This window comes from Epinephelus lanceolatus, chromosome 4 (genome assembly GCF_041903045.1).
Source record: "Epinephelus lanceolatus isolate andai-2023 chromosome 4, ASM4190304v1, whole genome shotgun sequence".
Classification (NCBI taxonomy): domain Eukaryota; kingdom Metazoa; phylum Chordata; class Actinopteri; order Perciformes; family Serranidae; genus Epinephelus; species Epinephelus lanceolatus.
In genome coordinates this window covers 39,282,867-39,310,412 of record NC_135737.1, presented here as the reverse complement: position 1 = coordinate 39,310,412, position 27,546 = coordinate 39,282,867, and the positions used below count along the sequence as shown (strand labels likewise).

At 42.0% G+C, this 27,546-nt stretch overlaps 1 protein-coding gene across 2 annotated transcripts in view; it reads left to right on the top strand.

Annotated features, from left to right (window-relative positions):
• Positions 1-27,546, top strand: part of ankrd13b (ankyrin repeat domain 13B) — a 58,740-nt gene that overhangs the window by 12,332 nt on the left and 18,862 nt on the right. For both annotated transcript variants that reach the window (XM_033632069.2, XM_033632068.2), the window contains exons 2-8: positions 6,354-6,489; positions 9,868-9,992; positions 11,031-11,076; positions 11,533-11,676; positions 13,303-13,543; positions 18,813-18,879; positions 25,270-25,351. In XM_033632069.2, coding sequence (XP_033487960.1) covers positions 6,354-6,489; positions 9,868-9,992; positions 11,031-11,076; positions 11,533-11,676; positions 13,303-13,543; positions 18,813-18,879; positions 25,270-25,351 — 841 coding nt within the window. The remainder of the gene's footprint in view (positions 1-6,353; positions 6,490-9,867; positions 9,993-11,030; positions 11,077-11,532; positions 11,677-13,302; positions 13,544-18,812; positions 18,880-25,269; positions 25,352-27,546) is intronic.

The following is a 27,546-nucleotide window of genomic DNA, read 5'->3' as shown; positions in this document are numbered from 1 at the left end:
AGTCATTGTCAGAAAATCACAGGTGTAAATACCAAAATTAATGATGCCTCATCTCCATGTAGCTAACTCAGTCTTAGGGTCCTGGTTTTGCACATGCTGGCTCACTATCACACTGCCATAGCTCACTGGGACACTTGAATAGAACAGAGCCGTCCCTAATGTTATCACTAACACCTTCTCTACTATGGCAAGTTAAAATGTCTGCTGTGAAAAGGCCTGTGAGATAGGCTGCATTATCAAATTTAATGTGATAGACCAAGTGCCTGATTTAGTTTCTATGTAGTGAACATTAGAAACACTTCCCTACCACCCATCTGTTATCAGTCTTTGGCACTGGCCGTAGCCATAATTTTTTTAATGATTTACATCTTTCTTTAGTCACTTGACTCGTTTTGGATTTAACTCATAAAACCATACGCAAATAAAAAAGAAATTATCTTGCCAGAAGTGATGCTAATGTGTCTACACAGTATGTCGTCTATAGTGATTTCATTGTTGAGTGAAGAGCGGGTGCTGAGAGACGAGAGGGGATGATGTAATGTCCCTACTGTAACCACACAAGTCAAACAAGGCCAGTGTGTGTGTCTGTGTGTGTGTGTGAGACAGAAAGAGAGAGAGACTACATGACCCATTAGTTGTAAACAATAATTTCCTCCAGAGAGTTCCTATTTCGTTAATGGGGCTCTTCGTCAGTGTTCTTCATCGTGATTTAGTTTCAAGTTTACATGTGTGTGTGTGTGTGTGTGTGTGTGTGTGTGTGTGTGTGTTTTGTTTTTCAACTGAATATTTTTTACACACCAATAAGTAATTATGTCATTGTGTCTGCAGGCCCGTGTGAAGTGGTGGGTGGACATGAGTGGACTTAAGTGGTGCTCCTGTGTGTGGCGTGTATTGCTCATGTTGTGGGGACATAAATCTGTTTACACAGTCACATTGTGGGGACTACCCTTCCTTTTGAAGGAACAAGACACAAGTCCCTTTAACGTAAGTCATTAAATACTGGAATGAAGACTGGGTTAAGGTTTCAGTAAGATTAGGTTTAAGGTTAGGTGAGTAGAGGTCACGGTTATGGTTAGAGTAAGTCTCCAGGAAGTGATGATGACTGTGTGTGTGTTTGTGTGTGTGCCACCAGCATCCAGTGCATTAAAATGCTCAATCAGTAGCTTAGCACGTCGCTGTGTGTCACCACTGCTTTCCCAAATCGTCCCTTCTTGTTGCCATAAATAAAGTTTTTACTGTTTTGAACTTTATTTAGAATTCACAGTGTAGCTCCCTGTGTGCTCTGTAAACTCTGACCACCGTCTGTCACCATTTCTCGGCTACTTTTGATGCAAATTGGACCAAATGAGCCACAGCTAATTATTGAGGCTACAGAAGCAGATGATTTTTTTTCTGACAGTGCTTGAAGGTGTCATTACAACAGATTTAATAATAAAGGAGAGCTGGTGATGGAGAGGTTGCTATAGATCAAGACCATGATCCAGATTGGGGATGTCTGAACCTTTCGAACTCAAGTGAAAGTTGAGAAAGTCCTTGGTGTGAATATGAACGTGGTAGCTCTGCTGTCAAGACGGTCTGACTTTGACGAAGGTCATAAACATAGGAATATGGCCCTCTGTGAGACATCAACAAGCTGATACTCGATAACCTTACAGGTTTTAATTTGACTGGCTTACTTAGAGGGACTTGCAATGAACATAATGGATGTAGCAAATAATCGGTTGTGTAATTTATCACAGAGAAGCTAAGAAGACAGGTGAAATATATTCTCCTGTTGCTTTTTTTCAGTCACTCTTTTACCAAGACAGGAGCTCCATCAGGTGTATTTTAGCAGAGGGGGAAGCAGCGAAAGAGGCTACACTTCAGTAGATTGCTCCGTTGGTTCCCTGTCGTCCTGTGTTATATATTTCGCACATTGTTTTCTGGCAGCATCCTGTACTCTCTCCAACCTGTCTCCCTCTACATCCTCCCTTGTAATCACCCCACTGCTATCCCTTCTTGACTTTCCCCTCCCTCTGTCTCTGTCTCCATCCACCTTGCCACATGTTTCTGTTTAGCCTTGCCCTTATTAGCATCCCACCTCACTCCTCTCCGGCTCCCCTTGTGTCTTCATGCTGCATTTCAGCCGTTCTTCCTCAGTGCTCACATCCAGAGTCATTGAAATCGAGTACAGCTGTAAAATAAGCTTAAATTGATAATCACTGACATTACACGCAGCCACTTAAAGAGGGAGCAATGGATGAAAGGACAGCTGTGAGACAGTACAAGTGCCATAAAAAGACAGAAATGAAAGACGAGCCAAGTTGTTCCTTTTCTTTCTTTTCGGTATTCTCTCATCTGTTTCTTTTACCATCAGCTTTGTTCCAGTCTTTTTGTTTATCTCGTCTTCTCCCTTTCATGTGCGTACAATAATATGTAAATGGTTTCTTTCTAAAATACTATTTCCATTTGGGCGGGAACTGTTTTCAAAGGCTCACTATTAATATGCACTTTTGGGTTTTTTGCATACACAGTCTTGTTGTTGTCATGTTGTTGAAAGGATGGATGCCTTACTTTAGACTTCTCTTTCCATTGACAGTTCGTCATATTTGTGCTGCCCAAGCACACGTTACATGTAGTGTCCTTTGAGACACTGCTCGAGCTACATATGTACACACACACACAGCACTGACACTGGCTGTATTTGCATGTTACATCCTGTTCGTTTTCCAGTACGCACACACGCAAACAAAGCTGACTGCTCTCTTTCTTTCCCTGTGTTGCTATGACGTTCCCTCCCTCTATTCCCCAGCCTCCGTGGCTCCTGAGGGACTCCCTCATGTTGTTGTCTCCTTCAGCTCCCCCTCTCTGCCTTCGTCCTTCTTCCTCACTTCTAACTCTCTTTCTCCGTCTGTTCTCTTTCCTCACCCCTCCCCAAATCTTTGTTTGCCATAGCCATGGCTTGCAACAGCAATCTGTCGCTCTTTTCTCTTTCTCCCTTTCTCCATCTTCGCCTGTCTTACATGTTACAGTTGTTGCTGACAGGCGGTTTCTTTCAATAGAAATTTCTCCTGCCACATAATTTCTGTCTGTCTTTTTCTCTTCAGGGATGCTTTTGAAAAAGCTGTGGAGAGCAGAGAGCTGTTAACCAAAATGTGGATAGTTAGAGATTGTACAGAGATAGTGCAGCCATTAACATACTGGAACCAGAATATCATGTTCGTTTCATTGAGTTGTGTTTTACTAAACTAGATCTGTATTTTAACATATAAAGAGCCTGTGAGTGTGTGTGAGAATGTATTGTAATGTGTATTTTCGTGTCTGTATTTGCATCCTTATGCTCATCAATGTTTGTGTGTATCCCGAGCGGTTTTATCTCATTTCCCTTGCAAATAGCAGAAACAGAAACCCAGCAGTAACTGATTGATAATGTAACTGCTGAGTCTTCCTGGCTCTGCTCACGGAGTGTGTGTTTCTTGGAGCGTAACAGTTAACCTGTGCAGGACAGTAGCTGCCAGTCATTTTTATGAGGATATTATAAACTGAGCGCAGTAAACAGTCAGGGCAGCGTGCAGGCACATTGAGTTGTTGAGTTGTTTGGTCTATTTTCAGTTGCTTAAAAATTCACCATTAATACATTTCCTCCCCTTCCCCTGCTTTGATTTACGGATTTATGTGGATCAATAAGGACTCGGGCCTCTTCCCTGAATTCACCTGCTCAGCCATGATTCTGATACATCAGAGTATAATAAACACGCTATAAAAAACAACTCAGACCCTCACAGTGTTCTCCAAATGGTATCATACTTATTCCTGGAAAGAATTTCCCACAGCTTACTTAAGGTCTTTATTAAAGTGCTGATTCTGAGTCACACAACACTTATCTCAGAGAGAAATCCTTAATTAGAATTCAAGCCTGCAACAGACTGATAGAACTGACCTTGGATCAGTCTTGTTCCTGAATAATGGTGGCCGTCAGCATCTGTTTAACTGGATGGCAGATCAGAGATCAGTGCAGCGCACTGCAGAGATAGAGGCAACGTGAAAACAGTGGTGCATAGAACAGCATGAAAGAGCCGAGAGAGGGATGAGCAGTTTCATGCAGAGCGGTACAGCCAGTGTTTGATTAAATGAAATGATTTGTGTAGAGACATGATATCATCAGGTGTACAAGCACCACTGCCAGTGTAGTAATAAACAGATTGTAAGTAACGTGGGCACTGTTGCTGTTTGACACATTAACACTTGTAGGATTCTCAGTCTCCCTGATCTATAATGATGTGTTACCCTGTCATCTTTTCAACATGTCTGGACTGACAGTTCTGTGAATACATGTGAGGCACAACAAGACCTGCAATAGACTGATACCTTCCAACATTGGCTCAATATTTATTACATTTTTCCCCTTGACATATACAAGTTAACAGTTGTAAGGTCTAATTTTAAAGAAGTATTAATATAAGTACAAGCCTCTCTGATTCAATGAGTTAAATGAGAAGATATCACTTTAATCTTCATAGGCCAACACCAAAAATTAGGCAACAGCCAGCAATTAGCTTAGCTTAGCATAAAGACTGAAAACACCTAGCCTGCTGCTCATGTCAAAATGTTGAAAAAATAAATCTAATTATCTGTGCAAAAATGAGTAATTGTGGTTTCAGAGGGAGTTACATTATTTCACAAAAACATGCTGGCCTAAACTAGTAGAGTTCTTGAGAGTTCTTGAGTTTGTGCACTCGACTTCCTATGTCGTAAACACGAGTGCACAAGTTCCATTTAAACACAACGTAAGCTTTTGAGGTGCTAGGTGGTGGATTTTAATTACTATGGACCGAGCGACAACCTCGGAGTCTGAGAAATTGAGCCACGGTGGAAGTGCCAAAAATTGCAGTTCCTTGAATGGCCACTTGAGGCTGCATCCAAAATGAGTCAATTCCCCAGACCCCCATGTTAAAATGCCCAATTTTACAGCAGGAATAAACATGCTTACAGCCTGGTACAAAAATGGTTTTGCTCTGTAGCTAATTTCAATAATTATGATGACTGTACAGGGTGACTCACAAAGCTGCTTGAGTGACAGGCTGTCTGTGAGACGTTTCTACAGTCTGTGAGTCAGATCCCCCCTCACTTATCCACAGCTGAAACCTATTGTCAAAATATGTTCACTCCTGGCTCCAAATAACAAGATGGCATTGGCTGAAATGCTGAACTTCAGGCTACAAAACAAGAGTCCACAAACCAATGTGAGATGTAGCTACATCCATTATTTTATACAGTTTATGCTTTTGACAGGCTAGCTGTTGTGTCCAGTCTTTATGCTAAGCTTAGTTTATCATTTGCTAGCTCTTGCTACTCAGTGACAGACATTTTCTCATCTAACACTCCTCAAGAAAGCAAATTGTGTTTTTTCAGGGCTTAAAATTAGACGTAGCCTGGCACAGCCCCATTTTAATTTTATTTTTTTGGTTGAAAGACGCACCAAAAACTAAACCAAAACATCAATCAAGCTGATATTCTGAGCATCTATCGTTATCCATAACCGTCTACCAAATGTATTTTAATATGTCTGAGAGGGTTTTAAAAGCCCTCTGCAATGATTCTTTTTAATTTAGCATATCAAAGTATGATTGATGTGACAGATTAACACTAATGTAATATGGCTGACAAATGAGGTCTCGTTGACATGCCTCTAAATACAGAGCGCAGCCGAGTGCTGAAGTGAAGCCTGAAGCATTAATTATGTTTTGTTCATCAATGTTGTTGTCAGACAGTTACATAATGTTTAGAAGAAAAATAATATTTATCTTTGGTCACAAAGAGGCTATAAGTTATATATTTCACTCAAGGGTGTGGCAGATTGAGAACTGTGCTCCCTATTTACTTTACCTTACTTTAAGCCTTCTCTGAATGAACGTTTTTGAGGAATAACAGACAGAGGACGGCTAAAAAAAAAAAGCTCTGGCTGGGGAGCAGATAGTCATACCTGTTAGTTAATGTTAGTCTGTGTTGGTCTGCTATTCCCAATCCATCCAAAAAGGTAGGATATGGGAGTGTACTTCCCAGCCATGCTGGAGTGGTGACAGATCAATTAGCACCTGCAAATGTCTCTCTTTCCATCTCCCTCTCGTCATCTTCACACTTGTGTCTATTGTCTTTTTCTGTTTCTCCCTCTGCCCCTCCATCTGAGATAGAAGAGAAGTACAATGATACACAATTAACCCCAATTTTCTCTCCTCCTACTTCATTTCTTTCTGTCCGTTCCTCTTTCCTTTATGCACACTCCCCTCCCTTACACTCTCCCCTCTCTTTTTTCCTCTCCTTTCTTCCTCCATTTTTTCTTTTCTTCCTCCTCCTCCTCCTTTTCTTCCATCCAGGCTGATTTAGAGTCTCTGGACCCTCGTGGTCGAACTCCTCTACACCTGGCTGTCACACTGGGCCACCTGGACTGTGCCAGGGTCCTGCTGCAGCACGGAGCTGACGTTAGCAAAGAGAACCGCAATGGATGGACCGGTGAGTGTGTATGTGTGTGTGTGTGTGTGTGTGATATGGGGAGCAGTATGAATCTGATAGCGTGTGCAATGCGCAGTATATGTAATGCATTTTCAGGTGGTGTGCTGGGAGTTGGAGTGTGTCCCATTTCATGCAATACTATATCAGAGTCAAAGTAATTATGACACTGTGGTATAATTATTGCAAACAATGACACAATGGTTAAGACAATCAGCAGTGGGGCATCCACAAGCTCACCTGGTAGTGCAGGCACCCTATGCACAAAGGCTGTGTCCTTGACGCAGCAGCCACGGGCTCAATTCCAACCCACGGCCCTTCATTGCATGTCACCCCCCTTCTCTCTCCCTTGTTCGTGTTATGGCTGTCCTATCAAATAAAGGCGAAAGGCCCCAGAAAATATCTTAAAAAAGACAATTTGTTACAAACTCCACCAGTGTATAAAACTTATAACTACATTTCCCATGAACCCGTTTGCCTCCAAAAGAAGATAAAAATATTGCAAATAAACATGAAAGTGAGCCATAATTGCACAAGTAATGTGCCACACAGAAATGTAACAGTTTTCACACAGTATGGCCCTAGAACATTTATTGTACACTACCATTTTTAATATTCTTATCATTTAATTTAATTTATATACTTTAATAATCCCCCTGAGGGGAAATTCAATTTTTTTTCACTCTGTTATCTATTACACACAGGTCCGAAATACACACATGCACAAACAGGACCTATACATGCACTAAGTGGAGAGATGTCAGAGTGAGGTGGCTGCCCATGAACAGACGCCTGGAGGGGTTGGGGGGCTCGGTGCCTTGCTCAAGGGCACCTCGGCAGTGCCCAGGAGGTGAACTGGTACCTCTCCAGCCACCAGTCCACGCTCCACTTGAACAGGCAAACCCTTCGGTTCCCAACCAAAGTCCTTATGGACTGAGCTACTGCAGCGTTGCATGTGTTTAGTCGTGTGTGTGAACCTGTGTTTGTGTGTGTGTGTGTCTGCCCGCAGCTAATCTTGCATACTATTGGACTGATCAGCCAAAGTATTTTTGTGCACATTTATGACTGTATGCTCAAGGACCTTTGATGGTTGCAGTGATTCACAATTCTTCAAAAACCTGTTTTATTGACTGTTTTATACCGTCATCGACTGCTGACTCCTCACTCCTCTCAATTGGCTGGCAGGGGCTGCAAGTTGTCTAGAAATCTCAGCTAAAAAACAACAAGCCTTACCGTCTGTTGCAGGCCACATTCTGGCCTTCGTCGTGGCTCAAAACTGTCATCCATAAAAAAGTTTGGTCTCGTTTTAACCCGAAGCATCTGCAGATTAATTCCACTAAAGTTAGGCAGAATACCAGATGAATAAATCCCTGTTTTTGTTATCTTTGCCACCATCTTGCCTGTAAGGGAGCCAGGAGGTAAATTACGTGAGGTTCATCTTTGTTTGGGAGGTGAGAGGGAGGTAGGGAGTCGTTTCATTGGACATTATGGCCCAATCCCATTTCTCATTTTCGCCCCTACCCCTACCCCTACCCCTACCCCTCTTTTTCAAGTGCCCCTTGCCCCTTGCAACAAAGTTACAAGGGGTAGGGGTTGAAATATTCCCCTATGAAATGGGACAACCCTTCATACCTGGAAACGTCATCATTAGTCGTCAGTGACGTCATGAAAAGACACGACGAGTATGTTGCCGGGGAAACCTTACAACTAGTGATTTTTGTTTTGTTTTGTTTGTTAGAACAAATACATTGAAACGACATTTCCGATGGTTATCATAGTCTTTAAATCTTTAGTTACAAAGAAAATACTTACATTTATGGTTTTCTTTCATTGCCTCTGAAGCCTTCCCTGCCATCTTTTGCCCGTGATTCACAAGGCATTCTGGGAGATTTCTCGTAGCACTCGCTTTGAAGTGTGCCTCTGAAAAAACTCCGTTTGGAGGGCCATATAGCCCTAGCACTCCGCCCTTCCCCTCTGCCTCAATGAGAATGGGGACATCCCTACCCCTATGCGTGAACGCACAAAACGGAGGGGTAGGGGCATGTGGGAGGGTTAAGGGGTGTATTGGGATTGGGCCTAGGTGCAAGGTTAGTCTCCATATAGCCTGTCTACTCTGATTAAACCTAATAATTTCACCTGCATATCGTCTCCCATTCATTCTGGACATACAGTCTGCCCTGCACTCAGCATGCCCCCACACACACCTGGCAGACATCTGCACTCTGGGAGCACTTTTCTAGTTGATGTAAAAAATGCTACTTGTAGCACCTACATCAAAAAAGCTCTTCAAGTGGTGTCAGTCTAATCATGACGACCCTCTGGAAGAGAAAAAGAGGCTGCTTGGCTCGTTCTGTCATGTGTTTTGATTACTGTTTTAAATGATATGTTCCTCTTATAAAGATGTTCATGCATGTGTGCAGACCAGAAGAGTTTAACATGCCATGCATGGTCAGTCATCTGCAGTAACCCAGTGAAAAACTTGATAACAAATGGTCTGAAAATGTTGTGGCTGTGGCCCCCTTGGTCACAATTAGAGGACAAAGATAATATATAATGTATGATTGTATTGCAAAATGGTGCAATGTTTCCTACTGGCTCTATTTATTTTACATTGGCACTGATGAGTTTCACACAGTTTTGTCCTCTTGATTGTTTAAGAAAATGCAAACCACTTATGATGCTTTTCTTCGCCACCGCTTTCGCCGAACAAGTGGCCTCTGCCAGACACCTCTTATCTGCTGGCACTGTGCAAATATAGTGTGGAGGTCTGGCAATGGAAGACTAATGGAGCATGAAATCAATTCATTTTTTAACCTTGAAATTATATTGGCTGATTTAACACCCTTTATTGTGAGTCATATATCTTCAACCTCATCCTCAGGTTTGTTTTCGCTGTCATCCGTCTCTTCACTCGTGTGACACTGCATGTAACATAAGGCTGATTTGCCCTGATGGTGATGGGTTAAGTGCTACAAAGTGAAACCTTTGTCATGATTGTTTCTGGGAGTGTGTGGTTGCAGAGTATCATTAAGTAATCCTCTTTTGTTTCCCCTAATCTGATTAGGGCATCTTGTCAGTAAGTGAGATAGCACATACAGTAGATTGTCTCGGCTGTGTGTGTTAGGCTTTACTCACATGTTTGCTGTTAAAGGAAGAGAGAGGAAATTGCTATATAATTGTTCAAGTGTAGAACAGCCTGTAAGTGGCGGTCTGATGAATGATGGGCGAGCCGCAGTAATTGGTCGTACCAGCTTTTCCTCTGGCCTACTTCAGTTTCGGCAATTCTAGCTGCCCCCCCTTTAAATTGCTCACTTACATAAATTTTAGATGAGGCCTGAGTGATTGGCTCTGTTTTACTCTCCGTCTCGCTCTCTCTTTCAGTTCTTCAGGAAGCGGTGAGTACAAGAGATCCGGAGTTGGTGCGTCTCGTGCTTCGTTACCGTGACTACCAGAGGACTGCCAAGAGACTGGCGGGCATCCCCGTCCTGCTGGAGCGACTGCGCCAAGTGGGATTTCACACAAACACACAAACACACACACACATACTTTAACACACATGGAAAAAGATACTCCCATGACTACACACACCTGCATACACACAAACAAGCGTGTATGTTGATGCACAGACATTACATACATGAAACAACAACTATAAAGGCACATTGGGGGGTTTGTAAGCAGAGATGAATTCATTTGAAATGTAGATGAATCTATTTGATATTTACATCTTTGTTTTAGGGTAAAATATTCTTGATTTTGTTTGAAGGTATAAATAACTTTGTTTACCACACAACAAGGGACATACACTAAAATGATATGTCTCCATGTTGCAAAGCCCCCTGTGGGTAATTGAGTCATCACTTCCCCCTGAAGGGGTGAGGAGGGCTGTACTTAAAGGCACAATAGCAGCGATAGACAAGGTGAGACTGGAGAGCCTGAAGGTGAATGGTTATAATCCTGACAGGAAAGCATTGAGGTGCAGCAGACTGGCTGCAGCAGTAGATCTGCAGAGAACAGTGGCAGAGATGCAGGGGACTGCCTTCACACAGTCTGTCTTCCTGTGTATCTGCTCCAGCTGGCTCCCCGATACACACACATAATCACACACACACACACGCACACACACACGCACACCCTCTCACTCAAGCACATGGTAGACACAACACCCTCACACTTTGACAATGAGTACTCGCACTCAAGCACGCGCACTTGCAAACATCGCGCACCGTTCTTCATCTGCTCCCATCCACATCACTCTCCCCTCCGTCTCTCCATCCATCACTTCTATTATTAACCCACACACACATACACAACCACTTCTCCGTGCCAGCCCCCCATCTTTGGAACAGACAATGAAGCAGCATCATTGCAATTCTTTTTCCTCCGTGTTGCTATTCCCCTCTCTCCCTCGCTGTCTATCCATCTTTAAATTCATCACTCTATCTCCCCAATTCTCTCTCCCTCTCTCTATTTTCCTCCTTATCAATGCCCATAGCTTTCTCATTTGTCTGGTACCTCCTCTCTCTCTGCCTCTTTCTGTCCAGGCCCAGGACTTCTATGTGGAGATGAAATGGGAGTTTACCAGCTGGGGTGAGTCCAGTCTTTGTTTCATTACAGTCAGTAAAGCAGTCTAGTACCGACCAGTCAGAACTAATCATGTTATCATCTCCCTCTGGGGTGGAAGAGGCCTGTTTCTTCCTGTTATACTGGGCACTGATGCTCACACATTTCCTGCACATCAGAATGTCTGTGTGGCTTTGGTTGCAGAGTTAAACAGCTAATGCTTCTTATCTCAAATGCTTCACAAACCCACAAGTGGATGTGATTTCAGCATTAGTATCTATAATGGATTTATTTGTATTTTTTTTGTTCATAATTTGTTGTTAAATACAAGTACTGAAATTTGCCCGTTAACAAAGATTTATTAGCATGCTGAGCCCCAGACCCAACATGAAACACCAGAGACAGATCTGCTGTATTAAGTTCTGCACATATCCGTTACATATGGCACAGTTTGATTCAAAGCATGTCTGTGTTTGTCCCTAGTGCCCCTGGTGTCACGTATCTGCCCCAGCGACACCTACAGAGTTTGGAAAAGTGGTCAGTGTCTCCGCGTTGACACCACCCTGATGGGCTTTGAGCAGATGACCTGGCAGAGAGGAAAACGGAGCTTCATTTTCAGGGGACAAGGTCAGAGGTCAAGCTGACTGAACTGTGTACTGGAATAACTGTGTGTGAATGTGTGAGAGAGGGTGTGTTGTGTTAGGTTATATTTATTTTCAAAGCTTTACTGGTCTTTAAGTATTTAATAAATTTGTTCATTCATTTTTTCTGTAACTGCTTATCCTGTTGGGGGTCATGGGGGTGGCTGGATCCTATCCCAGCTGTCATTGGGTGAGAGGCAGGGTACACCCTAGACAGGTTGCCAGACTACTGCAGGGCTGACACATAGAGACAGACAACCATTCACACTCACATTCACACCTACGGGCAATTTAGAGTCACCAATTAACCTGCATGTCTTTGGACTGTGGGAGGAAGCACGCAGACACAGGGAGAACATGCAAACTCTGCTGTGTCATGTCTTGTATTTCATACAGTACAAAAAATAATATCAACTGAACTGTGAGAGCAAATGCAGACTATTTTGAAGGGATAATTAGACATTTTGGGAAACTTAATTTCCTTGCCAAGAGTTAGATAAGACGACTTTAGGACGCTGCATCCAACCGAGAAATGGTCCGGCACACGGTCCAGTCTTTGTGCTGTGCTAAGCTAACCAGCTGCTGGCAGTAGCTTCCTGTACAGACATGAAAGTGGTTTCAATCTTCTCATCTAACTCCCAGCAACAGAGTGAATTTGCATTTTCCCCCTATACATGAGGCCAAATTGTGCATTGGCTTGTAAATACATAGTAGGCATGTGTGTGTGTATTATTTTGTCTTTCGCCTCTTTATCCTCTTTTCTTCTCCCTTTCTTTTCTTCCTCCTCTGTGTTGTCAGGTTTTCCATTTACATTTTTATTCAGTCCACTGAAATAACTCTGCTTCCAGCACCAAAAATGTACATCTGTGATATCAAAGGTCTAATGTAGGTACTGAAGAATTATTTCTGATTTAGAGATATAATTTCTGATCTGTCCAGGAAAAAAAACAAAGCATTTGTTCTCATTCATTGCCTGTCCACATTTCGTCCATTTTTACCTGTGCCCGTATATGTGAATTTATATAAATACATTATTTACCCGTTACACAACCTTTTTGCAACCCGACCTGCTGCAGGAGTCTGTCACAGTTATTATGGTAGTGTAATATTCTAGCAAATGAGCTGTGTTTTATGGAGCACATTCCTGTATTTATCATTTATGCGTGCTTCATTTGAAGTGAATGTGAGAAGGAGCAGAGACTGGTGCAGGTGTGGCCATGCGTTTCAGAACAATCCTCTTCCACTTTCTCTTTGTAGCCTCACTGCACAGCTGTTTCCACTCAGTCGATTCTCCAATGGCTTCTCTCTGCATTATTTCACCCAGTTCTTTTATTTTTATCTTTCTTCCCCTCACCACTTTGGAAATAATCTTCTTCTTCCCCTGGACTATTCTTGAGGATCTGCTTGATGTTCTTCAATTTGCTCTTTCCACTGTCCATCTGTCATCATCATCATCATCATCAGTCATCATGTCTCTTGACCTTTCCTTCCTTATCCCTAATTGACATGTTTGTATTGTAGTACTTTCCCACTGTCAATTTCCTATCCTCCTCTTTAACTATAGCATTGCCCTCATTTTGCTCTTCCTGTTTGTCACCCTCTTGCCTCTCAGACTCCAGCGCAGAGGTGATGGAGGTCGACCATGACAGGCAGCTGGTGTTCTGCGAGACCTTGTGCGTCTCAACTCTCACAGCGCTCTCACCCGGCCGGGGTAATGGCGCTGCCTGCAGCAGCAACGCCGCCAGTTTGGGCCTTCTGGGTGCGATCCAGCCCAGCGATGAGCAGGTAGCAGCCAGGCTGTCTGCCCCCGTGGTGACCACTCAGCTGGACACTCGCAATATCGCCTTCGAGAGGTCAGAAGCAATACTAACATACGCAGAATGTGAATATGAGGATGCTAGTCTCTTATAAACACAATCAGAGAGACAAACTATGATGTGTTCTTTAGATGTAAGAGGCACATACATATCCAAATACACAGCTGTTCCCGAATTTTGTGATTTGATGTGTCAATTTCTGATGCAGCTGTAGCAGAAAATCCAAAACATCAAGTAAAACATCCGGACTTCGTATAACATCCTTCAGAATCAAAGAAACAAGGGCCACTTTCTGGTCTCACCATTTCGCAGCCATGTTCAACAATCATACAGGAAGAATTCTTCCATAGAACAGGCACAATAATCATTTTCTCCACCAACAGTAGCCTCTGTACAACACGAAGCAATTCAGCCTCAGGACATGTTCTGCTCTGAGTGCCGGCTTTTCTTTCCCTCCTGAGTGGAAAAAAATCACTCTTTTGTTGTTGAATTTCTGTCACTCTTTTACTGTTGCTGTCTCCTACGCTACAACCCACAGCCGGGTGGAACAAGTTCAGGCACGTTCTCTGGTGGCTGTCAAAATGCATTTTACGAAATGTAGGAAAACACTAACAGAAGTGCAGCAGTAGTGGAGGAAGTGGATACAACAGAGGAGTTCATTGAACACAATACATAGCCTATTACTGATATAATCTACACCACAGCTGAGGGGAAAATTTCCTGCAATGAAAGTGCATTAAATGGCTGAGTTAATTCTAAAAACCCTGCTGCAATTTCAAGTGAGGCTGTGTAGCTTTTGAAAGAAAAAATAACACATTCTTCTTGTTACAAATGAAAAGTTGAATTCATAATAATTTCAGTGCAATTGCCAGCGAGAGGCACACTGAGCTTATGGTGGCTAATTTTTCTAAAGTGAGCAAATGTTCAGATAGATATTGCTGTGTAACTGACTTTACTCAGTTTGCTGCATTTATGACACTTCCTTACTTCTGCCATTGTTAACACTTATAGCCCTAATTTTGTATTTACCATTTTTATTCTGTGATGGCACACATGGCCAGAGACCACTGAAGAAAGAAGAAAATAATCCTTTTACAATAACCCTTGCTCATTTACAGTAATAGAGACTAGCACAGTCCCTGACAAGTAAACAAATAAGATCAACCTAAATCATTATCTTCCACTTTAGCCACTGTTCAGCAAAAGTTACACTGGCTCACTTTAAGTAACTGCTTTTTAATCTAACCAACAATACTCCATTCTTGATCTGTCGTGTCTATAGTGAACTCGAATGACTTAAAGGGATACTTTGCCAATTTTCAACCAGCACTGCATTATAACAACGTTGGTAGTATGTGTAAATGAACGATGGTAAACTTCCCTACATCTTGCCAGCACTCAGATCTCTGTGCTCCTCATACAGCTCAAATGTGCTGGATAACCGGGCGGATTTTTGCTGGCTCAAGGGCTGTTGCTCGAACAACAGATTGTACCTCCTCATTCTTTAATGCCCACCACCATGGACATAAAGTGTATAGAAGGGGGTCGAGAAACTCCAATCAAATGGTAAAACTAGGCAGTAGTGATCAAATATAATCAAGATTATTTTACTGTAGTGCCCGTTTTTAGCCTAGATATCTTCAGAATCACATTTTAAGGCACAGTTTGGCTGTAATATGAGAATTTGTGAACAGGCAGTGGGTGCCAAATTGTTTCCTGCCTTGTAAAAACGGAGGCTTGAGATCAAATGGTAAAACTGCAGTGCTGATCAATGATGAACCAAGATTCTGCCACCACGGTGCCTATTTCTTGCTTCGAATGTTTACAGAAACATATTTATGCTTAATTTTTAACTGTTATTTGAGATCATTTGCTACCAGCCAGCTGCCATTTTGTTTTCTGTTGAAAAATAGTCAGTGGGAGCATTTTTTGATCTGGTGCGTTGCAGTGCACTCCAGCAGTTGTAGGTTTTCTACCTCTTAAAGCCCTTTCCTCTGTTCTCTCTGGTGATGTAGCACCAATTTTTTGGTATTTGCATCTTTCTACTGCATAGACAGCCATGTTTTGTGAAGAGCGTCTTTCCAGCAGTGAAATACTTGGCTAAATGTAAAAAAAAAAAAAAATGTGTCAGGAGTAAGTGTGATGTGGAGGTAGTGAGGCACAATTTAGCTTCAGGCTCAGGCCACTTCAGAAAAGCTCAACACTCCAGTGCAAGTACGATACACACAGAGATGGAGAGGCGTACAGCAGAAAAAAAAGAAGAGGGCAAGACACAAGCTGACTTGGAGAAGAATGGAAAAGAGGGGTGGAAGAAAATTGGATGGGCAGGTGGCTTGTGTATAGTCAATTAAGGAGCTTTTTATTACGCCAAGGGTACAGTTTTACGGCTCACATAAAGCGACATAGACACAGAGATGAGGAGAAGTGGGGAGGAGGAGACAAAGGAGGGAGAAGTGGGCCAATCAGGGGCATAGAGGACAAAACTCATCTTATTCTGGTCAGCTGGTGGGATAAGACTGATGTGACAGTGAGAAAGGGAGAGGGATAACGGAACAAGGAAAGTTTTAGACAGAGAGGGCTAGAGGGGAGAAAATGGTAAAGAGAAGGATGAAAGGAGAGATAAGATGGAGGATGGAGGAAGTGAGGAAAATGGATGAGGTGGGGGAAAAAGGGATGAGGCAGTGAGAGATGAGGGAAAATAAAACACATGCAGAGAGTAACAAGAAGAGGAAGATGAATGTGACACAAGACTGTGGGGGACAAAAGTACAATGCTGAAGCCAAAATAGGGGAGGTGATGGTTTTGGAGGCAGGAGGAGAAAAGGGAGAAAAATAGACTGCGGGGAGACACAATGACAGATAGGTGAATCATGGGAAGAGACGCAGAGACAGGAAGTGAATGTTAACAGGTAAAAGGCAGGAAGACAGAGAGGGGAGTGACAGAGAGAAGTGAGCCGGGAGAGGTGGGTAATCATCTCCCTGTCAGACTTGCACCTCGGTGTCACCTCTGTGCATTTTCCCTGGTCAGCACTCCTGTCTACATGCCAATAATCTATTTATGATGCTTTCGAGCAAACCACTTTGTCAAGCACCACCGACAGGACATCCACCTCTGAAGTTAATACGTCGTCATGCAGCCATGCACAAAAACTACAGCACAGCAGTTTTGCTTTTTTAGGGCTAGGATAAGGAGTGCGAAGTTTACTGAGTGCCCAGTAATTGAGCTCAGATATAACTTCAACATTCAGCAGGGACATAAGTTTGTCTGACACTGGATGAAGCATAGCCAGCACTTGAGAGAGGTCTGGCTGAACCAAAGATGATTCCACACTAAGGGAAAACAAACAAACAAACAAAAAACACTCTGGGTTGTTTGTATTTCTTTCAACCAATCACAATTGTAATGGGTAGTGCTAAGCCCAGAATGCAATGACAGTGCCCTTGCACAATAGCATTGGGAGGGAACTCATTTTGGTGGAGAGGCAAGTGCTGGCATTAAAATGGCTAAATACCTGCAAAAGAAAACACCACATAGAACACTGGAACATGTTTTAGCATGTAGGTTGCCACAGAAGCGTTTTTTTTTTCTTGTTTCATGCACAGCACGAAAACAAAGTGTGAAGATAGGTCTGGCTATTTGAGACTACTTTCACGTAGCAACAAGGATTTCGAAAACATTGCAAGAAGAGTATTATCGTCTGAGATAGGTGGTCATTGACAGACTTTATGCCACAGTTTCATACTGTAAGCCAGACTAGACATTGGATAAGGCTCCACGGCCATTCAACTGAGGCTAGTTCTGAGGCTGTTTTTCAGAGGACTGCCCATTGTTCCAACAGCCCAACATTCTAAGGCCCTGTCAGTCCAAAAAAAATGTCCAATTGGACCAAAAGCCCATTTCTCTGACAGCCCATTATTCCAAAAACAAACGCCCATTGATCTGAAATCCTGTTTTACCAAAAATCCACACTTCTGCAGTTGGACAACCCAGTTGCCAGGAAAAATGTACACACTTGGATGTTTCTGTAAACCACAGATACAACATTTGTTAACAATGCTGTGGTAAATGTGTGGTTATGTTTAGGCACAAAACCCACTTGGTTATGGTCTGGAAAAGCTCATGTTTTTGTTTAAACCACCCAAGTCTGGTGGCACAAAAGTAACTGGAAAAGCTGGGATTGGTCGCTGAAAAACATCCACAATCGGTAGCTCAAACGTCGCTGGGAAACATCTCGAAGAGCCGATAAAAACACCACAAGATAAGTGCAGGAAGTTTTTACTTTTTGAGAAAAAGGCTTGTTTTCTGGATAACAGGTTGCTGGAGAAATGGTCAGTCTGATGGACATTTTCTGGACTAATGGGGCATCAGAATTTAGGGCCACTGGAACAAAGGCAGGCACCTACTTAAGCATAGCGGTACTTCTGCTAAATGCAGGTCATTTTGATCATGATTGCCATTACTGTGACGCCATTCTAACATTTGCTAATTAGCACAAAACACATACAGCTGAAGATGACAGGAATGCATATTAGTTTTGCAGGTATTTTGTCGTGCCATATCTAAGGCGGGAGCATTGAAGTGCAATGTTGACATAACGTCATATGGTGCTGTCAAGATGTGAACAGTGTTGCATCATGAAAGACTTTTGCGTCCACCCAGGTTGATCAGATGCTCATCCAAGAAGTCTCCTCTAGCAATGGGAACCGCCATTAACCAAAGTATTTGATACATTTAGAATTTTACATGATTTTGGTGCTAGATTAAATGTTTCACTGGCTGACTCCACCATCCCCAGAGCCACACCACTAGCATGGGTGAAAACTGTTCAAAACCTTTCTTCCAAAAATGTTACATAATTGAAATATATTTGTAAAAAAATGCATGATATAATTTCAAAGATACCATAACCTCAAAAACATAAGGGCTTATGTGGGAAACTCATCCCTGAAAACTCACTTTTTCTGTGGTTTGGTCCTGGAGGAGTTCAGCGATGTGAATAGTTCATGGAGATAGGATATGCCTCACTAACTTCTGGGCAGACTTCCTAATTGCACACTGAACTGTTGATCTTCACTGACGACAAACAAGGACAATGGCTGCAATGTTTTCAGGCGGCATATTATAAAGAAAACCCAGAGCCTGTGACTTGCAGTCGAATCTGTATTTATGATTTCTTCTCAAGTATGTATCTGTAGATTGCTTGGGACAGGCAAATCATCTGCACTGACTGTGATTGCAACTGTGTGTTGACTGGAAGTCGCGACCCCAGACAACTGATGTAGGATGTGTTGAATCTCCCTTTCAGGAACAAGACGGGTATACTGGGCTGGAGGAGTGAGAAGACTGAGACGGTGAATGGATATGAAGCCAAGGTAGAGTGCAGGCTGCTCGGACAGCTCACTGATCCCTCACACTGTTCAGAGAAACCACTGCTGTCAGAGCTCAATTTTATTATACTTAACTCTCAAAGTTATTTTAAAACCTTCTGAGGACATAACCTTCTACATTTTTAAATAATGACAGATGGACCTCTGAAACCTGAATTCTTGGCCCCCTAAATTACGACAATCTCTCAGCACATAAAATACCAGATGGCCTATTAAATTAAGTTTAAATAAACCCAACAAAACAAGTCTATCTATTGTGCAGACACATGCATTACCTTGACCCCATTTGTTTTCTTGACCCCCGGGAGGGATCCATGGGAGACAAGTGTCAGGCACCCAGGACCATCTGTCACTAGTGGTTTAAAAGCACTTCAGACAGGCTCGACAGTAAAATACTGCTGCCTGAAAAGCATCTATTTTCTGCATCATTGATTTAGAGTTACAAACGTAAACAGACAGCTCCTGTTGAGCTGCCCCTTTATTGGACGCTTTTTAGCACTCCCTTCCACTTGTCCGCCGTCCGGTGTAAACTCAGAATCAGCAGCCTGCTCAATTTTTAGTCAGTATTTCTTTTTTGTGGTCATTAGTGAGGAATTCCAGTGTTCTGCTATGAACTGTAGTTTGAAGAAGTTGACCTGTAGGAAGCAGACCAGGAACAAGGGGTTTGATAAGGGTTGTGCAAAAATACAAACAGCCTGTATGCTCTAATGTTTTCTGACATTTACATCTGGTCAATATGTATCAATAAAACAAGAGGCTGATATTAGTATTGCTCTGGGGTCCGTTTCACAAAGCAGGTTTAGTGAAAACTCTGAGTCTGTTAACCCTGAAATGAGAGAAATTCTGGGTTTTCCATTTCAGAAAGGGAGGTAACTTAAACCAGAGAAAGTGGAGTAACTGAAGCTTGGTGTCAGTTGCTATGGCAACTGAATCTGTGAACCTAACCTGGTCCGGAGCAGGTTTTCTTTTTTCTAGCTGTCTCCTCCCTCTTACGCCACACATGCAGTGTGATTCATTCATTCATTCGTTTAGTGTCGCGCAGGTTTCAGCGAGTTTGATCCTCAAGGTAAAGTCGGATCCTAAAGTGTGTTCTAGTTCTAAATCTACTTTTTTCGACCATGGCATGTCTGTTCTTGGAGGACCCTGTGGACGAAGAGGCAGTGTTACTGAGGAGGGAGTTACGCATTCATCGGGAGATTATTCACAGGCCCAGAATTGACGTATTATCATTTCCAGAACATTTTCTTTTTGAATGGTACCGTTTCACATCACAGTCCATCATTTATATCCATAACCTCATCCGTCGTGACATAACCAACGTCACCAACCGTGGACGTGCACTTTCATCCATCTACCCAGATTCTTTGTGTTGCTCTTCGTTTTTTGCAAACGGGAGTTTTTTGTATAAAATCGGAGATGCAGAAAATATCAGTAAGGCCATTGTCTGCAGAGCCGTGAGAAAAGTGTCCCTAGCTCTGAAACGTCTATTAAACTCTTTTGTTGTTGTGTTCCCTGGACATAAACCTGTGAGGGTCATCAAGGAGGAGTTCCACAAGATTGCAGGTGAATGATGTAGAAATCAGTTAAAATGTATGATTATAAATCATATTTCATTTAATGACATGGTGCTGCAACCTCAGACTGGGATTAGTCATTTTAATTTCTTTTAGGATTTCCCGGTGTGATAGGGTGCATTGATGGAACCCACATTCCCATCATTGCTCCTTCACAAAATGAAGGAGACTATGTGAATATGAAGTCCATTCACAGCATTAATGTGCAGGTAGACTGACTGTCTCGAAATGTCAGACAGCATCACACTGCAAAAACTCACAATCATACCAAGAATATGTGTCTTATTTCTAGTCAAAAAGTCTCATTTCTAGTCAAAACAAATCACACATAAAAGTAACTTGTTTTTAGACCATTTTCACTTGAAAAATAATGAGGTGGGATTGCATCTAAGTGAACTAAATTTTAGCTTTAACACCATTCCACCTGTTTGCATCTGTAGCCTCTGTAATATTATTGTGATTGCATAAATGTATAAAGTAAATTTAAACTTAGGCTACACTCGAGCAGTAATTTTCTCCCACGCCGACTCCCGTTCCTTCGCTGCTGCAGCCGTGTTACTCTTCTTCCTGAAAACAGCTTCAAATTAGCTGTATGAGCGCATTAAAATATCCAGCTCCAGAGGAGTAAAAAAAATGCAGACCTTTTCTTGTAGCTTGTTGCCATGGTGAATCGTGGTATCGTGGCTCCATTGATGACGGCTTTTTAAAGTCGTGGTGCACGCGCTTAACTCAGAGTGAACAAACTCTGTGTTGATTGAACCAATTGAAATCACCTGTTCTGAAACCCGTAACCCAGAGTTTCCCATCTCAGAGTTACTCAACTCAGAGTTCAGGGTTAGGCTCAGAGTTTGCTGAACCTCCTTTCTGAAACGGACCCCTGACCAGTGATTTTTGTGTCGTTGTTTGTTAGTTTTTTTGCTTTATTACTTTTTTGCCTCCATCTGTCTTTAACCCCATGTTCCTTTTGGCATCCTAGAGACCCTGGATTCTCTTTACCGTTGTTGCGCCATTTTCATACTTAATGAGTTTTACACATTTTGTAAGAGTTGTGTATAAACTGATGAACTGATGACATGTTATAGAAGACCACTACCGAAAATAATGAATGCAGGGATGAACACAAGAGGAACACAGACAAACCAACAAAGAACAATGGAAAACACAGGTATATATACACAGAAAACTAATCACAAGAACGACACACAGCTGGATTAGGAGGACATGGGCTAAAGGAGGGGAATGGAGATTGGCTAATGACAAGGGTGTGGAGGAGAACACTAGGCATGGAGCAATCAAGACTGATACAGAACAGGTGTGAAGGGAAGGGAGGGACTAACGAGACAGTTGTGATAGAAAACAGACGGAAAACACACAAAGACAGGAAGTAAAACCAGACATGACACACGAGGAGAGAATCAATAAAACAGGAAGAATAACAAAGAAGAACACAAACAGAAAACTCCAAAGTGCACACTTCATATAAGTCCATGCCTCTCTACATGTTCATGTTGCTGTTTGCTTTTGTGTTTTTTGTTAGATGTCACTGTTTTTGTGATGTGTTTCTGTCTTTATGTGCTGCAGAATGAGTTTGTGTAGGATACTGAGTCAGGCCTGATTAATTGTGACTGATCTTTATTATGTTACTTTTAATCTTTTCCTGTAAAAATAAAATGAAATGAAATGAAATGAAAGTCCATAGGATAACAGAATATAGACAAACCCAGGATCATGACAAAACTGCTTATAGTGAACGCAGTTACAGTGATCAGCTGCTTATATGAATCAAAAAGCTGCAGGCAGATTCTTTCCTATACAAATGCTGTTGAAATAATTTGCTTATAGTGTTCGTTTTGGATGTTTTCAAACATGACAACATATCCTCCTGAGACATGTTTAATTTCTCCTAACTATATAGGAGACAACGCTAAGTCCCAATGTCCTCAAACAAGACGATAATTAAGCCCTAATGTCTTCTAACAAGTACTTCCTAATTAACAGCATCTTAGCTTGTTACTGTTGCTAAAATTGGTCAAATGTGTTGCCTATTCAAACTACTAACGTTATTAAACATAAATAAACAAGGTTCAACCATTAAATGTGATCAGGTTTTGGACCTTGTCCACTTTTGTGTCAGGATCGGCTGCAGACTGACTTGGCAGAGATGGCTGCCACTTTTTTTTTTTTTTTTTTTTAAACATGGATTAGTGTTTTGTGCTCTGACTACCACCAGATGGCACCAAAAAGTGTCCACAAACAAGGACAACAGATCTAAGTTAAGTAGAATGAAGTATAAGGTCAAGTAAACCCAAAATGTGACATCCTCATATGAGGACACAGAGTCTCAGGAGGTTATGAAAAACTAAAACTACAGTAATTCTTTTTTTCTTTTTTTTTTTGAACTTTACTTTCATGATACATGCCTTGTGGAAATTGGTCTGCTTCCAGCTGGCTTGCTGAGGCTTGTGCTGCATACACACTGAAATCATGATGGGAAAAGAAAGTCATTTTCTCTCGATGATAAACTTAGTCCCCTCAAAGCTTATGGCTGCAGGCTGCTAGTGATGGAGACGTAAAATGAATGCACCTGTGGTTAAAGCCGCCTTCATGTAGTAGACTGATAAGTAATGTAATGCCCTCGTAATTAAAAAGTTGCACTGTATTTTGAAACAGTCAGTAAAATTTAGTAAATAGCAAAGCTGTCTGCGTCATTACCAGCTGGTTTTATTTTCACCAATTGTGGCCGTAACTACCACAGAAGCCGAATTGAATATTTTAATAATTAATAATAATAATTAATTTATTTGATATAGCACCTTTCACAGAAACAAAATTCACATAGTGCTTCACAAATTACAATGACACAATCAAATCATAAAACATGCAAATCAATAAAAAAGGCAATATAACAATTAAAACAAAGCAACAAAAAGAAAGTAAAACATAGAGCAAATACAGGCTACTGAGGACCCAAAAAGAAACGCACCAGGGAACAAGCACCTGACAATTTAGGGTGAATTTCGAAGACCATTTTGAAACGATGGGTCTCCAGTTGTTATTTAAAACCTAATGGAAGAGAGATCCATAGAGTTGTAGCCACGACTTCAAAGGCACAATCACCTTTTGTTTTGAGTCTGAAGCAGGGGACAGTCAGTAGGTACTGCTCTGAAGACCTTAGGGACCTACTGACAATATATGGATGGATCACTGATGTATACAGGTGCCTGACTGTCGAGGGCTCTGTTCGTGAGAATGAGTATCTTGAAATGAATCCTGAACCTGATGGGACGCCAGTGTAAAGAAACTAAAATGGAAGTGATGTGGGTTGACCTGCTGGACCTGCTTAACAGCCAGCAGTGTTCTGGATTACTTGGTTCACAGAAGCTTTACTCAGGCAGGTAAAAGAGAGATACAGTAGTCCAGTCAGGAGGACACAAAAGCATGGATAATAATCTCTAGCTCAGGTCGAGACACCACAGACCTGAGCTTTGCAATATTTCTCAGCTAAATAAAACAAGTCCAAGTCAATGATTTAACACGATCAAATGCATGGCCTGATCAAAAATGACACCAAGATTCCTAAAATTTGACCGTACAGCTGACGAGAGGGATCCAATACTCTGGGCAACCTTTGAAGACTTACTATCTGAAGCAATTATCAGAACCTCCGTCTTGTCTCTGTTTAATTGTAAGTTGTTGACATCCAGTTCTAGGATTTTGCCAGGTGGTTATAAGTCTGTGGACAAATTGTATCACTTCAGTAGTGTCACAGCCATGCAAGATGCAGACGTGAAACTTTGCAGTTGTGTAGTTGAGATCAGAATGAAGGCTGAGTTCGAAGATGTTGTAGTCCGACCAAGGGGGCTGGAAATAGGGGCCCCGATTTCCCCAACCTTTTAAGGTGCAGATCGCTGTAGTAATCCTGTCGCAAGATGGTCTCTAGTTACTTTATTTTCAATTCATAAATTTACAAGTGTCATATCATAATCTGCATGAGAAATAAAGTTGGATCAGATATAATAATCATCCTCTTGTAGTTGATTTAACCTAGACATAATCACTGTTATGGGGTGTCAGAGACCCCCGCTGTAAAACATGGCTCAGTACAATGTATTTCCTTCTGGTCCATATCTTTGATTGTTGTCGACACTACTGAAATGAAATGAAATGAAATGAAATGAAATGAAATGAAATGAAATGAAAATGAAATGAAATTTTCGTGTCTGGCTGCCTAAGGCAGCCCGTCCCTCATGGGATTATTCAGACACATTTTAAACAAAACATTTTCCAGTGCCATCACGCCAACATAAAATAGTAAACATGACATATACGCAAGCTGCAAGTAAAGATCAATAAAAATAAATAAAACAAAACAAAATAAAAAGGACAATCTTTTGTTATACTACTACTACTTGTTATACAACAATGCAGCTCCCAGATCCCAATAAATCTATTTGGAGTCTAGGGATTAAGACTTCTCTGGGGTCTAATTGACCAAAGGTTCATCAATGTGTAGGATAACATGTTGCACATTTCCTCGTCTGCGAAAGCCTTTTCGGCAAACAAGGAAAATACTATATTTGTCCATAGAGAGTCCATATTTACATTGCAAGCATGAAGTGTTTCCTTATTCGGTGCAATAACAATGCTTCATGCTCATTTCTGTGTTTTGTTACATTCCCCAAACCTGTAAACCCAGTTTGTGGCATAACATATTGTTTATTTGGCAGTAGGGTCCCAAACATCAAGGAAGTGAAGCCGGTGTCAACAGAGCACAAGAGTTAATGGTCTCCTCCTCTCTCAGGTGTACGCAGCATCCAATGTGGAGCTGATCACCAGGACCAGAACTGACCATCTGTCAGACCAGAACAAGAACAAGACAAAAGGTAACTCACTTTATCTTGTCAGCCATACTTCAGTGCCTCAGACATCGTCACCTCTCAGGCAGTCAAGGTGTTCTTTATCTCCAGGTGCGTCACAGCTGCAACAGCTGAATTTCTCCATTATCCTCTCTGTAACCCTCAGCCCAAGCACCACGCCATGTCTGATAAAAGAGCCACTGATGATGAGTAATCCCTCTCACCTGAACTCGATGAGATCACTCTGTGACTCCGTCTAACAGCCTGTAACGTTTGCTCGGTGGCTCGTTTTCTGGTTCAGATCGTAAATCAAACTGGATTAGCAGGCGTCCCTCTGCAGACTGTCGCTGTCAGCAAGGATCAACCATCACATGCTCCTCAGAGAGCTCCACTCTCCCAGGTCACAATCCCCATCTGTACTAATATGAGGGGGGGGGGGTATTCTTGGGAGCACTACACTAGACTTCTGAATGAGTGACTCACTCCATTTGCCTTTCTCTTGTGCTACTTATCATTTTGTCAACATTGTAAAAAAAACTTTTGGGCATCAGAAGAGAAACACATATACTGTATCTTGAGTCAAGCAGCAGCTGCAGACAGATCAGTGGGCCGAAGGTCAAAATGTGGTCTTATAAATCACACCACGACACGACACCACTGTCATTAACACTAATTGATGGACCTCTGCATTGCTTTTAGCGCTCATTCAGTTTCTGGTTAGTGAGGACGACCACAGCATCGGCTCTGTCACAAAGTACAAGCCACACACTAACAAGCTGGTCATGTTTTCTTTGCTGCTCGCATCGCTCTCATTTCTAAATGAGCAGCAGCTGCTGGTATTCCCATGGCACTCCAAAAACAAAGGGTTTCTTCTTTGTGTGATAAATCTTATGTTCTCAGTCAGCTCTTTACTATGAGTGATTGTATCCTACACAAACTCATTATTCTCTGTAACATTTGGAACAGCTTATTTCACACTGGAGACTTGTGGATTTGTGTTTTCCTCTCTGCTTTTCCAGCTGGTTTGAAGTGGACAGGGCTCAGGTGATGTCACATACCCATCAGGGCGTAGCAACACATGCATGAAAATGTAATGACAGTTTGTGGGTTGTTTAGTCACTGTCAATCATTTTGGGTTAAATCCCACCTACATCATCCGAACGAAGCACATTGGCTGAATCTTTGAGAGATTCTCAAAACTAGTCCCTAAGACGTTTTTTTTTAACTTTCATCGATGCTTATTTAGTCATTAATTCTTAAAGTTGTAGAGAAATACTTGAGAATACATTTTTAATGGGGAAATTTTAAGTCCCCCTCTATTAAAAAATGTGTTTTACTTATTGGTACTTCACTTAGAGCTTCACTGTGCAGAATGATTTTATACAGAAAGCTTCACATTCATCTGCTAAAGAGGAAAAGTTTTTGCCCGATATCAGACACGGGGGTTTGACCCCCAAGGTGGGAGGTGTTTCTGTGTGGGGTTTGCATGTTCTCCCCGTGTCAGCATTGGTTTTCTCCGTGTACTCCAGCTTCCTCCCACAGTCCAAAGACATGCAGCCTAGGTTAATTGGTGGCCCTAAATTGTCCGTAGGTGTGAATGTGAGCGTGAATGGTTGTCTGTCTCTATGTGTCAGCCCCCCCAGTCTGGTAACCTGTCCAGGGTGTACCCCGCCTCCCACGAAATGTCAGCTGGGATAGGCTCCAGCCCCTCCGCAACCCCTAACAGGATAAGCAGTTACAGAAAATGAAATGAATCAGACAGAATTGTCAAATAGTGACACTTTGTTTCCATCTTCAGTCTGACATTTCATCCACCTTGACCAATTTCCATGGAAAAGACTGGTTTTCCCCGACCGATCACAGCCTAAACGACCGTCATATTGGCCTAAATTTAACATCATTCTAGGTCCACGCTAATGTGTATAACAGCATACCTGTTTAGTTTGGGATTTAAAAGTGGAAACGATGTCAGGTGTATTTGAGAATACATGACTAGAACAGCCTGGATAGCAGCATTTATTGTGTCTACAGCACTAGCCATTATTTCTGTACTGGCTCCAGCGCACCACTTAACAACCTCTCAGTCCAGCCTGTGGTGCTGATTGGCTACCTAAGCCTACTGTGGTAGTCATTAGTCATTTTCTATTTTAACCGAGATACCGCTGTTTCATGTCACGATTGTCAGACAAATCAACCTAAATTTGGACGGAGTGGCCGGATTC